This window comes from Lactuca saligna, chromosome 3 (genome assembly GCF_052625555.1).
Source record: "Lactuca saligna cultivar CGN05327 chromosome 3, ASM5262555v1, whole genome shotgun sequence".
NCBI classification, from domain to species: Eukaryota; Viridiplantae; Streptophyta; class Magnoliopsida; order Asterales; family Asteraceae; genus Lactuca; species Lactuca saligna.
In genome coordinates, this window is record NC_136419.1 from 125,027,494 (window position 1) to 125,042,522 (window position 15,029).

The 15,029-nt window shown below is 35.8% G+C and overlaps 1 protein-coding gene and 1 long non-coding RNA gene across 2 annotated transcripts; both read right to left on the minus strand.

Annotated features, from left to right (window-relative positions):
• Positions 1–9,321: 9,321 nt before the first annotated feature.
• Positions 9,322–11,432, minus strand: LOC145033931 (uncharacterized). The gene is made up of 3 exons (XM_078982411.1): positions 11,328–11,432; positions 9,861–10,638; positions 9,322–9,651 (listed from the first exon to the last, which is right to left on the minus strand). Exons 1-3 carry the CDS (start codon positions 11,376–11,378, stop codon positions 9,470–9,472), a joined length of 1,011 nt encoding a protein of 336 aa, XP_078838537.1. The 5' UTR covers positions 11,379–11,432; the 3' UTR covers positions 9,322–9,469.
• Positions 11,433–13,071: 1,639 nt separating this feature from the next.
• LOC145033932 (uncharacterized) lies at positions 13,072–14,571 on the minus strand. The gene is made up of 3 exons (XR_013677781.1): positions 14,409–14,571; positions 14,233–14,303; positions 13,072–13,328 (listed from the first exon to the last, which is right to left on the minus strand). It is a non-coding gene; the product is annotated as an uncharacterized LOC145033932 (long non-coding RNA).
• Positions 14,572–15,029: the final 458 nt, after the last annotated feature.

Below are 15,029 nucleotides of genomic sequence, written 5' to 3' on the forward strand. Positions count from 1 at the left end.
GTTGGTGGAATACTATAGGGAATAAAGTTTATATCCCGAAGTCAGCACAAGAAGGGAGCATCCGATCCCCGACCCACCGCCTCATTCACCGCCTTATTTCCTCCACCATCAACCAAAGGAAGGACGATGACAAGGTTTCCAACCTTGATGTTTTCTACCTATGGAGCATTATCACGCCCGGCGTCTTTTGCAACATCCCGTGGTGCATTGCTTCATACCTCTCAGCGGGTGCGGTCAAAGATCGCAAAACATCACGTATCAATGGAGGCATGTTTGTCACTCGATTGGCTAATTTATTCGGGTTGATGAACCGTGGTGCCTGGAACCTCTTGACATTGATCCCGACACCCCCATTTAATCCCATTCTTTTCCGCAGAGCACGAATCATTGAAGACTATGGTGGTGGCCATTATGCCATCCCAAATGATGACCCAGTTGTAGGTCCCGCAGCACCGGGAAGGAGGGTGAGATCGCGAAGGGAACGGAATGTGGAGGATGAGCCGCCAGTGATTCCGGTAGAGACTGAAGACGTACCAATGGATTGGTACAATATAGAGATGAGGCGGATGCAAGACCAAATGGCGAGGGGGCTAAATTTTAGCAACCAATCCCACATACGACTTTTTGACCACTTCAATATTCCACATATTGATAGTGGGAATTATCCATACATTCCATCGTGGGACGAGAGGATTGGTGCACGACAAAGCGGAGCTGGGGGAAGTGGAGCCAACGATGATGAGGAGGAAGATGAAGATTGATATTCGTGTTTTTGTGTTTTTAATCAAACAATTTCAATTTTTATTTTGTTTTGTTTTTGGTGTGTATGCTTTGAGATATTATTATGTTTAATAGTTGTTTGCTTTAGTTATTTTCAGGATTGCATTTTGATTGCTTGCGTAGGATGGTATAGAGATGTAAAGCATGGATGTTTTTGCGTGTGAGAGCGAGTCAAGGAAGCGAGTTTTTAACATCAAAGTGTCAAGTCCGGTCTTAGGGGTATGAGCGATTGAGTCCGCATGTGAGGAAGGGTTAATGAAGTTGTTAGAGGCTAAAACAGTTGCCACATACCAAGATTTTTCATTCAGTGACCAACTCGTTGAGTGCACTAAGCTGACTCGACGAGTCGCTTTGTATTTCCAGAAATTTTTAGAAGGAGCGCTGCTACTCGGCAAGTCCATCATCATACTCGACGAGTCATTCATTTTTTGAGCCGAACGACTGCTGATTTGATGCTAATACTTATCCCACTTGCATCCTTCTATTTCCATATCCATTCTTGAAGATCTTACGCCGATATTTGCATATTTAGAGCGACCCACACGAGACATGGATGAGATTTTTTTCCATGTATGAAGTTTATTGAAGTTGGAGCTTAAATGAGAGTGATCAACCTATCCACTGCTATCCCAGGGGAGTTTGTTCCAATTCCCTCTTTATTTTTCTGTTTTTATGCATAATATGCAATGAGGGCATTGCATCACATAAGTGTGGGGTAGGGGGTTGGTTACATAATAGTCAAATTTTAAAAAAATTTGCATACCAAAAGGATTATTTAGGATACTAATTTAGGAAATTTTGGTAAAAAAATTAGGATTCCATGTTAGAATTGTGTTAATAATTGCATGACAACCCAAATGTTTAGTTGAGCTTATACACGTTCTAGTGCATTTGTGGCTTCCTTATTTCAGTGAAATCATGAGACAAAAACACGACCTTGCTCAGCCTGAGGGATGTAATATGTTTAGCAGCCTAAACCTGAAATGTATCCAGGAAGATTTTTATCATTAGCCAATAAAGGTTGAGATTGAGCGCCCCTGCTTAAGCATGTAGGGATTTGAGTGAAAAAAAAGAAGTGAGGTGTACATGTGAAAAAAAAGAAAGAGAATTACAAGAAAAATTGTAAGAATTTTGGTGAAAATAAAGTAAAGATTTGAAGATCGAAAATTCCGAAGAAATCCGAAAAGTTGAAGATACCAAAAATCAAACAACAAAGGTGGTGAATTCAAAGATATCCAAGATCAAATTATCAAGCAAGTGAAGAATTCCAAAGAGCTCCATAGTGGTATCGGAAAGTTGTAATTCTAGATTATGTATGCTTGGGTTGCTCAATTAAAAATACCTTGAGGGTAAAGAGGTTTTCTGAGGATGGATTCGGAGGGTTGCATAAAATGAGCATAGTTCGGGGTGAGTGGGCGAATGTTTAAGAGGATTGTGAGTATTTGGAGTATGGGGGGTTTTTAGGAATTTTAGACACAAATGCATGCGTTGCGGTCTTGGCATAATGGCTGGGTTGGATTGGAGTTATTATATGTGATTCTAATGTGTTAAAATTCAGTTTTGCTTGAGGGCAAGCAAAAGACAAGTGTGGGGTATTTTGATATGTGCATATTTAGTGTGTATTAAGTGTAGTTTATTATTCATATATTAGCTAAATTGTTGCATATTATGGACAAAAGGTACTTAAAAGTGTTAAATTATGTTTTTCAGTCCAAAGACGAAGCTCGGAAGCGAAAGGAAGCATGAGAAGCGGTTAGGAGCTCAAGAGTGGAAAGAAGAAAGAAAACACCCATAAAAGGCTTCTACTCGTCGAGTTGCCCCTTGACTCGACGAGTCCGGTCGCGGATTCAGGAAGATAAGCATTCGGAAGTCAAGATAGTTATCGGATTACGACTATTGTGAGAGGGACTCGACGAGTCACCATATGACTCGACGAGTCGGAACGCATATATAAAGATAACTCTACAATGCGAGAAGAGGGAATTCTGGGAAGTTTCAGAAGTGCTTAGCTGCGAATTAGAAGCCAGAAGAACCTTAGAAGTCGACCAAGGAAGCTAGAATCCAATCCCGGGAGTAATTAAGGCGTAATTTCACCATTCTACTTAATTATTTTGTTTTGTCAACATGATTAAGCAACTTGAACTTATTTGTTTGCTCTTATTTACCTTAGTTATGAACTAATTTCTTTATACTTCTGTTTGGGAATACAAAGTTGACAATATGGTTTGATTGATTGGTAGGATTAATTCCAAGTTGGTGATTAATTGTTATTTTAGCTTGCTAAAGAACCTTGTGTATGAATGATAATTAATTTTCTGTTAATAGGAAGATAATTGATTAGTATGAACATCTATTGATTATCAACCTCATATGATATGTGACCACTATATCATATGTTTAGGATTAATGAATATGAAACTAGGATTAACAAGGAAATTGAGTAAACTCATGTGCAAGCTTGTAAGATGACCATCGAACAAGAGGTTAATTAAGAATAACAAATTAATTAGCTATTGCAAGTCTAACTTAACCCGAATAATTAATCTAGTAAATATAATTAAATTAAGCAATTGGCCACTGTTTGAATTAGTTTATTTGCTAAGAATTAGGGTAGTGAACACAAACTTAATCACTTGAATCGGTAACAAACGAAAGAATTAATCCATTGCACTATTACCTTAAAATCAACCATAAAGTTAACCGAGTTGAACTAAACAGAAGTTTCTTTCCCATTATTGAATCTAGTTAATTTGTTCTTTTCTAGTCTTGCATTAGTTTTAGTTAGTAAGTTTCTAGTCTTGTAAACTAGAGAAAAAACCCTTATTTGCTTAATCAACTTAGATAGAATTAGTTTTTAATTTAATTTGCCGTTCCCTGTGTTCGATACCCTGCTTATTTAGCTATACCACAATTGATAGGTTCACTGCCTTTTGTGTGTTATTTGATAATTAAAGTAGGATTAAAACTAAGTGAGTTTTACACACATCAGTAGCTGATGCATTAAGTCGGAAGGAGTACTCTAATCGTTGTACGAAAACTCTCTCGATAACCATTCAATCTCACCTGGCCACTCAAATTGCAGTAGTCCAGTCAGAGGCCATGAAGACGGAAAATAGAGCAAGCGAAGCATTACGCGGAATGGAAAAGAACCTGGAGGCAATGGAGAATGGAGTATACTATTTCATGAACCGTATTTGGGTCCCTAAACTTGGAGGGTTTAGAGATGTTGTTATGAAGGAAGCCCACAAGATGCGATACTCCATTCATCCCGGTTCCGATAAGATGTATTTGGATATTAAACAACACTATTGGTGGCCTAACATGAACGCGGAAATCGCGACCTACGTCAGTAAGTGCCTTACGTGCGCCAAAGTAAAGGTGGAATACCAGAAAACCTCAGGATTGTTACAGCAACCGGCAATCCCTGAGTGGAAATAGGAGGGGATTTCTATGGATTTCGTGACCAAGCTACCCAAAACGTCGGATGGATTAGACACCATATGGGTAATAATCGACCAACTGATGAAATATGCCCATTTCCTGCCAATTAAAGAATCTTACAAGATGGAGAGATTGATGCGTTTATACATTCGAGAGATCGTGAGACTCCACAAAATACCAACATCTATCATCTCAGATTGGGACAGTAGGTTCACGTCACGATTTTGGCAATCACTCCATAAGGCGATGGGAACAAACCTCGACATGAGCACCGCTTATCATCCACAAACGGATGGTTAAAGCGAGCGAACCATCCAAACGCTCGAAGACATGCTCCGCGCATGCGTGATACACTTTGGGAAGTCTTGAGATACCCACCTACCCTTAATCGAGTTCTCATACAACAATAGTTATCATTCGAGCATCAAGGTGGCTCCTTTCGAAGCACTGTACGGGCGTAAATGTAGATCACCGTTATGTTGGGCTGAAGTAGGTGACACCCAGCTAGCAAAAACGCATACGTCAGACAAAGCACTAACGGGACCGGAGATCATTCGTGAAACCACGGAAAAGATCGTTCAAATCAGAGCTCGATTGCAAGCATCGCGTGACTGACAAAAGAGCTATGCTGATAAACTGCGAAAGCCTTTAGAATTTCAGGTCGATGATCGAGTACTGTTAAAAGTCTCGCCCTGGAAAGGAGTTATTCGTTTTGGGAAGCGGGGAAAACTAAATCCGCGATACATTGGACCTTTCGAAATCGTCGCCCGAATAGGTCCGGTAGCATACAGACTGTAACTACTCGCAGAGCTAAACGGTGTACACCCTGTGTTTCATGTCTCTAATCTGAAGAAGTGCCTATCAGATGAAACCCTTGTCATTCCTCTTGACGAAATCGAAATCGATGAGAATCTCCTGTTCGTTGAGGAACCAATCGAAATCATGGAGAGGGAGGTGAAGCGTACTAAGCAAAGTCGCATCCCGATTGTGAAAGTACGGTGGAACGCAAAGCGTGGGCTAGAATTCACGTGGGAACGCGAAGACCAAATGAAGCGGAAGTACCCTCACCTATTCTAGCATTCTCAAATCTAGCTTTCAAACAGAATTTCGGGACGAAATTCCCTCTAACGGGGGGATGATGTCACAACTAGAAATTTTGTGTCTTGTAATCACTACATTCAAGTAAAGGTTGAATCAAAAGCTTAAAAGCATGTGTGATACTTATTTAATGACATCAAAAACTTCAATCAAATACATCATGCAAGTGCTACAAATAGTCAACAACCAATTAGAAACCCTAGAAGTCCTCGTTTAAGTCCATTTTGGACTAGGACTTCCTTATTGGACCCAAATGGACCAATAAGCTTCCAATTTGACTATCATGGGCTCTAATTGGACCCACATTAATTTATTTCAACATTTTGGGCCATATTGGGCCTAGAATGAAATAAATTAAAAGTTTTGAACCATGATTAACTTAAACTAGCCCAACCAAGTGTGAAGATCATATTATATTTCTTTTAGATCAAAACTCATCCAACTTAACTTCTATATGGGCTTGAGGACTTTAAAGCCCAAATCTTTCTTTTTCCATCCAAATTCTCGGCCTAAGGCCCAAATCCAAGAAGAGAAGAGGAAGGGTTGACTAATGCATGCCACCTCTTTATTATATGATGGTTATCCATGCATTACCCTCCAAACCTCCATGCCATTTCATTTCTCCATGCAACTCTATCTCTCTCCTTCCCTCTTCTTGTTCGGCCGTGAGTAACACACACACACACCTCACAAACTCTCTCTAGATTACTCAAGAAATCCTCCTTCCTCTCCACACAAAAATCTCGAAAATTAGGAGGCTTTCAAGAGGATATTTCCACAAACTCTTCATCTAAGGTAAGGTTATGCTTGGATCTATGACTTAGATTCTTTGTTTTATCAAAACCTCTTCCTAATCCATGCAAAAACCGTGATCTTGCATCCTAGAAAACTCCATAATCTCGAAAACTTCATCAAGGGGGCTAGGGTCAAAAATCACCAAGCTTTCTTCCATCCTTCTACAAAAACCGAATCAACATCCAAAGGTGAGCTTCATACCCCCTTGTTTTCGGTGTTTATAAGTTTTGTGGGGGAGAATACAAGCAAAGGTGTAGATCTATGATTATGTGTATGCTTTGTATGATTTCTATGCTTATATGTGTGCTTTGTATGATTATGATGTTAGATCTAGTCATGAATCACTAAAAACCGAGATATATTTTATGTTAAATGATACTAGCATAAAATATACTACTACATACAAAGTATACCAAGAAAAAATAGCTAAGTGGCTTAACAACACTTACTTTGGGCGAAAAACTCATTTTTTTGACATAAAATGTTAAAAATACAAAGTTGAAGGACCTAAAATGAAATATTTCGAAATCTGATGGGTGAGATGAGTCAAAACAGTTTCCATAATGTATTTTCTGAAAATATACTCTTTTGAAGGATTAAAAACATTAATTTCAAGCCTAATGGGCTAAAAATGACAATTTCGGCCCAATAGGGCCCATTATGCGAAATTTACTGTTTTGGAGGGCCAAAACTGTGTTTTTCTGTAAACCAGTGGACTACTAATGTTACAAGTCCTTTTCAAAGGTTTAAAATGCTTTTCAAATTTAAAAAGGACCAAAGTTGCAAAAAATTTCCAATTGGGGCCAAAATTGTAAAAACTGCAAAAAAGAGGGGTTATAACCGAGAAAATTGCAATTTCAGGGACTTAATCTGTTTTCAACGAAAAATATGCTGAAAAATATTAATTTCAATAATTTTTGGTGTTAAAATGTCAAGAAAAATAGTTTAAGGACTAAACCGGAAATTAATTTACCTAAAGGGGTGAAAAAGTAAATTTACAAAATGAAGAGGGGATGTAAACAGAAAATTTTCAATGATAATTCAATACACTCGTTGTGAACAAAGACTGACACTACGACTCTTGATGAATTACAATATACAAAGTCACGAACAATCGTTATCAAACGAATTGATTCGGTATCGAATCAATAATAAATCCAAAACTACTAACACTACAACGCTCAATACACATATGGAACTCTCGGAACTCTATACTCTCGTGGAAATTACTCAATACGTCGACGTACACTCTTTAGGCCCAAAAGTTGCAAATCATGCTTGTTGAGCCTAGCTAGCCCAATGACATGATCTTTAGGCCCAAAGGATACTTGCTTACATATAGTTGGGTCTAATACGACTAAACCGCGTGTAAAAGGACTTTCAATGGCAAATGTGCTGCTGGTCCCCAAGGGTCCTTCAGTGCTGCTAGTAAAGTCGGGAACTCACGATTGCGGGATGGGCTTCGGACCCTTCGCAATTGCAATGGTCTTGAACGACGTAGGGAAATACCGAGGGTTTCGCACCTTCACCTTTTCTCCTCGGTCGTGGGACTACATAAGTCCGGGAGGATTGAGTTGTGTGAATAAGTGCGAGTGACGCCTAAGGGATCACTAGTACGGTTGTCAACTGGACGTTTTCATTAACGTACGTTACAACAATTCACCACCCTCTGTATACTCAATGCCTCCGGAGCTCAACGAACACCTCTAACGTAACGAAATAACAACACATAAACTAAGTAAAGCAAAGTGATAGGAAAACGTCGGGTTTTCCTAGGGTTTTCAACTAGTACACTTACGAACTACATGTCGAATTTCACAACTCGTACGCTTACATATATAGAAAACAAACAAGCATACTCACGGATCTTCACATATTTTTACGCTATACTATTTTCAGAAAATATCGGATTTTCTGGTGGTTTTCAAAGTAATACCAACATTGGATTCTAAACATTACTTATGAACTCACCAACATTTCATATGTTGACGTTTTTCAAAATACTTGTATTCTCATGTAACAAATAAGGGAAGAAAGGACTGTACTCTATGATTGTTTTGCGGTTGTTTAAGTAACGATGAACAATGTATTTTGGGGAATGTAATATTTTGAAACAATGTAACGGATGTAAACCCTACCAGTAGTATTACTTCAATGCTTGGTGATGTATGATGTTATGTTTCATGTATATTCATTGTGATGGTATACAATTGAGTCACAACAGCCCCCGGACGTTTCCGCTGTCTGGTTCGGGGGTGTGACATAAACCGCAACCGATAAACCGGAACCGCAATTAAAACAGATGATGAGGTTTTCTGTTTTTCAAAAACCGCAAATTTGCGATGCGGTGCGGTTATTAATTTTCAAAACCACAAAAAAACCGCACTGCACCGCATATGTTATATACAAATTTTTTAATTATTTGTTAATATATTAAATACTAAAAATAACATAAGTTTCATGGATGAAAGATGGATAAAATACTAGAAGACCAAAGTATTGGTGTTTTGTTATGTTTAACTTTGAAAAATGGTGAAATTCGACAATTTTAAGATATTTTTTGTAAATTACTATTGATTTGATGTTTTTAAGATATTAGTTGTTTGTAATTTAAGTTAATTGTTTTAAACTTTATGGTTTTTTTTTTTATTATTACAAGCATTATGTTTGAACTTTTAAAACCGTTTAAGCTCTAAATTGTGGTTAAAAACCACACAAAATAACTGCACCAAATCCATGCGGTTAATAACTGCAACACAGAAAAAACAAAACCGTACCGCAAAAATAACCGCCTAACCGCACAGCAAAATTAAAATAACCGTACTATGCGGTTTTCAAAATGGATTAACCGCATTTGCGGTTAGTGGTGAGGTTTTAGCTAATAACCGCACCGAACCGCACCGCACTCACCTCTAGCTAAAAGTGTGCATCACCGCTAATGGCATGGTCGCTATTGCCTTCATTTCTTGTAGTGGGTTCTGTGAGCTCGAAGAAGTTATTATGATTTTCAATAAGCGTGCATATGTGTTTTGGGGCATAAACCCAATTATAATGTACATAATTAACTTTTGTGTGTTGTTTAACTTGGTTAATGTGACTTGAAGTTTAAATAATCACTTACATAAGATTCTAATATTTTAATTTTGTAGCATTTTTGAGTTCAAACAAAATAAAAGGTTATTATAATAACACATGCGTTTCACTCAAAATACGTTACCCATGCTTTTCATTGATCCACAAATAGATATCACAATCCAAAACCAAGTTATTTTTAATATTCATAATTAGCAAACATAATTTTATTGATTCCCTCATGCATATAACTGGGGAACTAATTATATAAAGTAGCAGGCCTTCAAGGGCACATGGGTCTTCCAGCTAGAGTTTTCATATCAGTGTAGCACGAACCGCACATCTCTTTGTTTCCATATTGTCCTGGAACACAGTTACAACGACGACAGCACGCCATGCAGCTTCGGTGGCATCTTCCTTGCTTCAAGTCTAACTCGCACCTTAACTTGCATGATGAAAAACACTCTACAAAATATGATCAATCAATCATTACGGATTATATATATATATATATATATATATATATATATATATATATATATATATATATATATATATATATATATATATATATATATATATATATATATATATATATATATATATATATATATATATATATTGTAGCTCAGGTTTTAATGGAAATGTTTAGTCCTTAATACATATACTAGTACCATCCGAGTTTAACGCTCGCTTGCTTATCAGTGCAGTAATATTGTTGCAAGGTGGTGAGGGGCTAGGCGTGACAGGGTAAGATGGTGGCATATTTGGTGAGGGAATATATGGAGGAATGATGGGTGAAATGGGATATGATGGACTGATTGAGGGTGGGACAATCGGTGGTGGCATATCAGGTGAATTTGGAGATGGTGGAGTTGAGGGTGGAGGTGTGGTGATGCAAGGTGGCGGGGAAGGTGGAGTGTTTGTTGGATATGTAAATGGTGCAGGTGCCGGCGTCACTGGTACTGTAGGAGAAGGTGCAGGTGGAGTGTTTATTGGGTATGGTGGAATTGTCGGTGGTATCAGCGGAGGTAATGGTGTTACAGCAGGTGGAGTGGTGGGTGGATACGGAAGCAGTGGAGCTGGCGGTGGTGGGGTTGTGCTGTTGCAGGGAAAATCGGGAGCAATACTAGGCGAGATCGCCGGAGCAGGAGGGAAAATGGGTGGGTTTGGATATGGCGGATTATAACCACCTCCATCTGGTCCTTCATTAAAAGGCGCTGGCGATGGTGAACTAACAGGAGGGCAAGCTAGCACGGCGGGGGCAGGTGTGGGCGAAATAGAGGGTGCTGGAGCAGGTACCGGTGGGTTTGGAACGGGTGAAGGTGCATAAACTGGCGGAGATACGGTGGGTGAAGGCGGAGGTGTGTTGTTACATGCTGGTGTACCTGGAACAACAATGGCTGAAGACAGTGGCATGGAAATTGGTGCCGCAAACCCAACATGTGTAACCTATATATAATACACGAATTAAAAAATTACTGACTTTAAATAAACGATCATCTTCAAAAATGGTAATAGTTCGTATAGCTTAGGTTAGACACGTTTTCATATTAAAATATAAACTAAATATGCATAGTGTACAAAACATCCATGCATATCTTATATATAACCAATTGGAGCGTCAACATGAATTGAGAATATGCAATCATGATGTAATTGAAACAACTATAACTATAGTAATATATTAATGGCTAATGCTAGCATGCAATAACATATTCATTTTGCCAAATGTATGAAACTACACAATTTAGCAAAATTTTATTGATCATTTTATCTATTTTGCCCCGATTGTGACAACTCATTATTATTTTAATTAGTATCTTGCAATGAATATTGTACATCGCGCATGAAACGTGTCCATTAGTTATTGAAATTACACAAATAATAATCATTGAATGAACCATACAAACATCTCATATCCATGTGAACAGTTAGTTTAGAAACATAAATTTCGTACATTATGCAAAATAATCTTTATGTTATGCGAATGAAACTTAACAAAACTTCCCAATGAACCTTGTACCTTATGCATTGAACCTATGTTATGCAATTGAAAGTTGTACAATACGGAATGAGTACCTAATCATTTGATGAAATGTGCAAAATATACAAGATTAAAGAGGGAAAAGGAAACTTACAGAAGTTGCGACCAAGAGAAAAAACGCCAAAACGAAGCAATGAGACTTCATGGCTATGAAAGTAACAATGAAAGAGTGAAGATTGGGATGATTCGAATGGAGGTGATTTCGTAGTGTATATATAGAAGAAAAAAGCAAGTAAAATTCATTTACGTATGGTTATAAATGGGTACAACCACGTAAAAGTTTGAAATTTGAAGTGTTTTGCTTTTAGACGCTCATACCCTATAAGATTCTCATACCCTATAAGATGTGAATATATCTTTATTCGATAAAAAAAAAAAAAAAAAACAATGTGATGAGAGCTTGACAATAGGTCTTTATAGTTTTATATTTTAATTAAAAGTATTGAGAAAATAGTTATGATATATGCAACTTAATTTTTGGTTTAATAAACATAGTTCATAGCGAGTTACTATCATATACATTGCTATAAATTTAGAGGAAAATAGTTGTATATAATTCATGTAGTAAACATTCAGATATTGATATTGGAAAAAAGTTTCTTATATTTATTTTTAAAATGAATTAAGAAAATGTTAATGATATATGGAAGTTTTATGTTTAATAAATATAGTTTACAGCGAGCTACTATCATACACGTTGTTATAAATTTAGAGGATAATGATTGCATATAATTATGCAACTTTTACGTTTAATAAAGATAGTTTATAACAAGCTACTATCATATATATTACTATAAATTTAGAGGATAATGATTGCATATAATTTATGTAGTAAACATTTATATATTAATACTAGAAAAAAAGTTCCTTCTAGTTAGAATGAAAGAGTCATTATGTGAATTAATTCACAACTACAATAATTATTTTGTAAAAAACCAATCATGAGATTAAAATGCATTTAAATGTATTTTAGACAAAAGATTTTAATCAACCATGAACCGTGTGATACGGTTTACGGTTGTCCACGATTAAATATAGGAAAACATATATCTATTTTCTTTAAATGTATATTATACAAATGTATTATTTATTTCTATTAATTACAAAACTATATTTTTTTATTTTTTTTTTCTATTAAGCTGCTATATTATTTTCCTTTACCCAGCGATAACTATTTATATTAAGATGTTATATTGTCAAGTAGCAAAAGAAAAAATCACTAAAAAGTTATATTATTATCGAATGATGCTAAAAATTAGATAAAACATTTACATTAGTTAACCACTGAATTTATTTTATTGTTTTGAAGTGGACTAACAATTTTTTTTATTTTATTTTCCTAACTTATAAAACTAGCTAAAAGCTAGAGAAAACAAACAAATCAATTAGTTCTTAAGAGGATTTTGCATCCACCCTGTAAATGTTTTTCTAACTTTATGATTCTTAGTAGTAAACCAATTAAACAAAAAAGAAATGATAAAATCAACGTATCACAAGCCACCTCAATAATTAATCTCAAAACGTTTGTAACCACATGCGCACCTATCATACTAAAAGATCTTCAATGAAATCGAAAATTGTAATAGTCAAATAAAGCCATCTTGATGGAATCGAAACTCATAATCATGAAATGAAACCATCTCTCCAAATATTGCCAAAGATGCAATGCTAACCAGCATTTTAAAAATACATTGAAAATATCTTCTAACACCTCCCCTCAACACTGACACAAAACTACTACAAAACAGCACATAAGACTCGCCATATAGGACCCGGTTTTTGAAAAAACCGGGTTATATAATGCAAAAACCGGGCTTTATATTGGAAATCATGGTATGTCACAGTTTATAGTAAAGAACTGGGTTATATGTTCGCTATTACAAATGAGCGCGAAGGCACACCATAAGATCCGGTTGTTTAAAAAACCGGGTTCTAAAATACAAAAACCGGAATTAAAAGGATAAACTTTATAAGACCCATTTTTCATTAAGAAACCGGGATCTATTGTGAAACTAAAAAATCTAAACCCGTTTTTCAGCAACCGGGTTTTTTTGTAGCTTAGCAAAACTTGGCACCTTTTGAACCTATTCCTTATCTGCAACACCAAAGAAAAATAATTAGGAGATTTAAAGGTTAAACCTTATCAAATAGGTAAAAACCAGATAAAACTATCGATCATATATTAATTTTAAAGCTAACTTTTAAAATTATCACTAAAAAGCAAATAAGATTATCAGATGAAAACCACTTTCTGAAAAAAAAATAATATTAAAAATAGCAAACAAGATTATCACGTTAGACAAATCATGAAACAAAATCTATATTTTTTAACTTTATCAAATAATGATAACATAATTTCCATTACTTTAGGGGATTGGTTAGTTTATTGTTATATATCACAGTTATTCCACCATGAACCCATACACCCATAAAGAAGCTTAGAGGACGAGAAGAAACAAGAATCTGTTTTGTATGTATCTGTTACTTTTAATAGTATTACACTTCATCTGCAATTCCACTACATTAAAGATCACATATGTTGACACAGATTTTATTGTTAATTTATAACAGGTAGAAAAACAAGACAAGCCACATAAACGAGAAGGGGATTGTAAGCTACAATAGAAGTATTCTTTTTCCTTAGTTATTGGTACGTATCTCTAATTGTAGCGTTTATCAATAGCTTTACATTTGTTGATTTGTTGAAATTCCAATGAATTAAAAATAGCATATTTGGACACAAAATAAAAATTTGTTTATGTATGCAGAAAAGTTGAGACCTCAAATCATGAATGGTGGGAAAGTGTAAACTACGATACAATTACTATTCCTTTTTTATGTCTTGGTATGTATTCGTAATCCGATTGTTTGCTTTTATTAGCTTTACCATTTTCTGTATAATATGTGATTAGTTGGTTTTGGAAATATAAATATTGTTTTCAATAAACATAAATTTATGAGAAGTAAAGGGAAGCAAAAAAAGTAGTAATCCTTATTACCTACAAAAAGGTGATAGTATGATAGTAGGACGAAGATCTCCTTGTGATATGGAACTTAAGGTTAAGAGAGCCTATAATATAACCAATCACACAACAAATACAGATAAGAACATGTACATAATACTAATTCAAGAAGCTACTTTAACAACATTAGAAAGCAAAAGATTCATAGTGACCTCTGAGTCCGAAGTTAAGATTGCAGATATGCAGTACACTATAGTGTTCATATTTTCTTCCAAAAGTGGCTTCAGTATACCCGCATTACTCTTGGTTTGGGAACTTTTTGTTCTAGTATTTCCCATCTGTATCAGAGTAGGTTTCCATTGTATGACACAAGGCATTCTGCAACACAAAAACAAGATACTTATATTACTACTTGTATATCACTTCCAAATAATTATAAAATAAAAAAAAATAGGGAGAGAGAGTTGCATGTGCATCTTCAGTCATTGAATTTGCATCATCAAGGATGATAATCTTAAAAGGTGGGCAAGGATAACCATAACACCTGCATCACAATATTAATCAAACTGTGGCTATGATATGATAGAATAAAAGTCAAATAAAACTCATATGAGAGGGGTACTCAGAAAGTAATAAAAGAAGGTAAACTATATTTGAGTTACACCTTGTATACCCTTGATGCCCAGAACCAACAGCAACTGCAACAAAATTCTTAATTTTAGATATTGTATACATTGATTCCACACTCATCACTATCATTTAGCTCAAGAACCCTGCATTTGTACAGTTCCTGACTGTAAAACCAAATAAACAACACTAAATGACAATTAACA

Bases quoted from the DNA above. Each gene is read 5' to 3' on its own strand.
- LOC145033931 (XM_078982411.1), bottom strand. From the start codon at position 11,378: ATGAAGTCTCATTGCTTCGTTTTGGCGTTTTTTCTCTTGGTCGCAACT. The intron at 10,639-11,327 runs GTAAGTTTCCTT...TATTATATATAG, and splicing joins TTCTCTTGGTCGCAACTTCT to GTTACACATGTTGGGTTTGC. The intron at 9,652-9,860 runs GTACTAGTATAT...CATATTTTGTAG, and splicing joins GCGAGCGTTAAACTCGGATG to AGTGTTTTTCATCATGCAAG.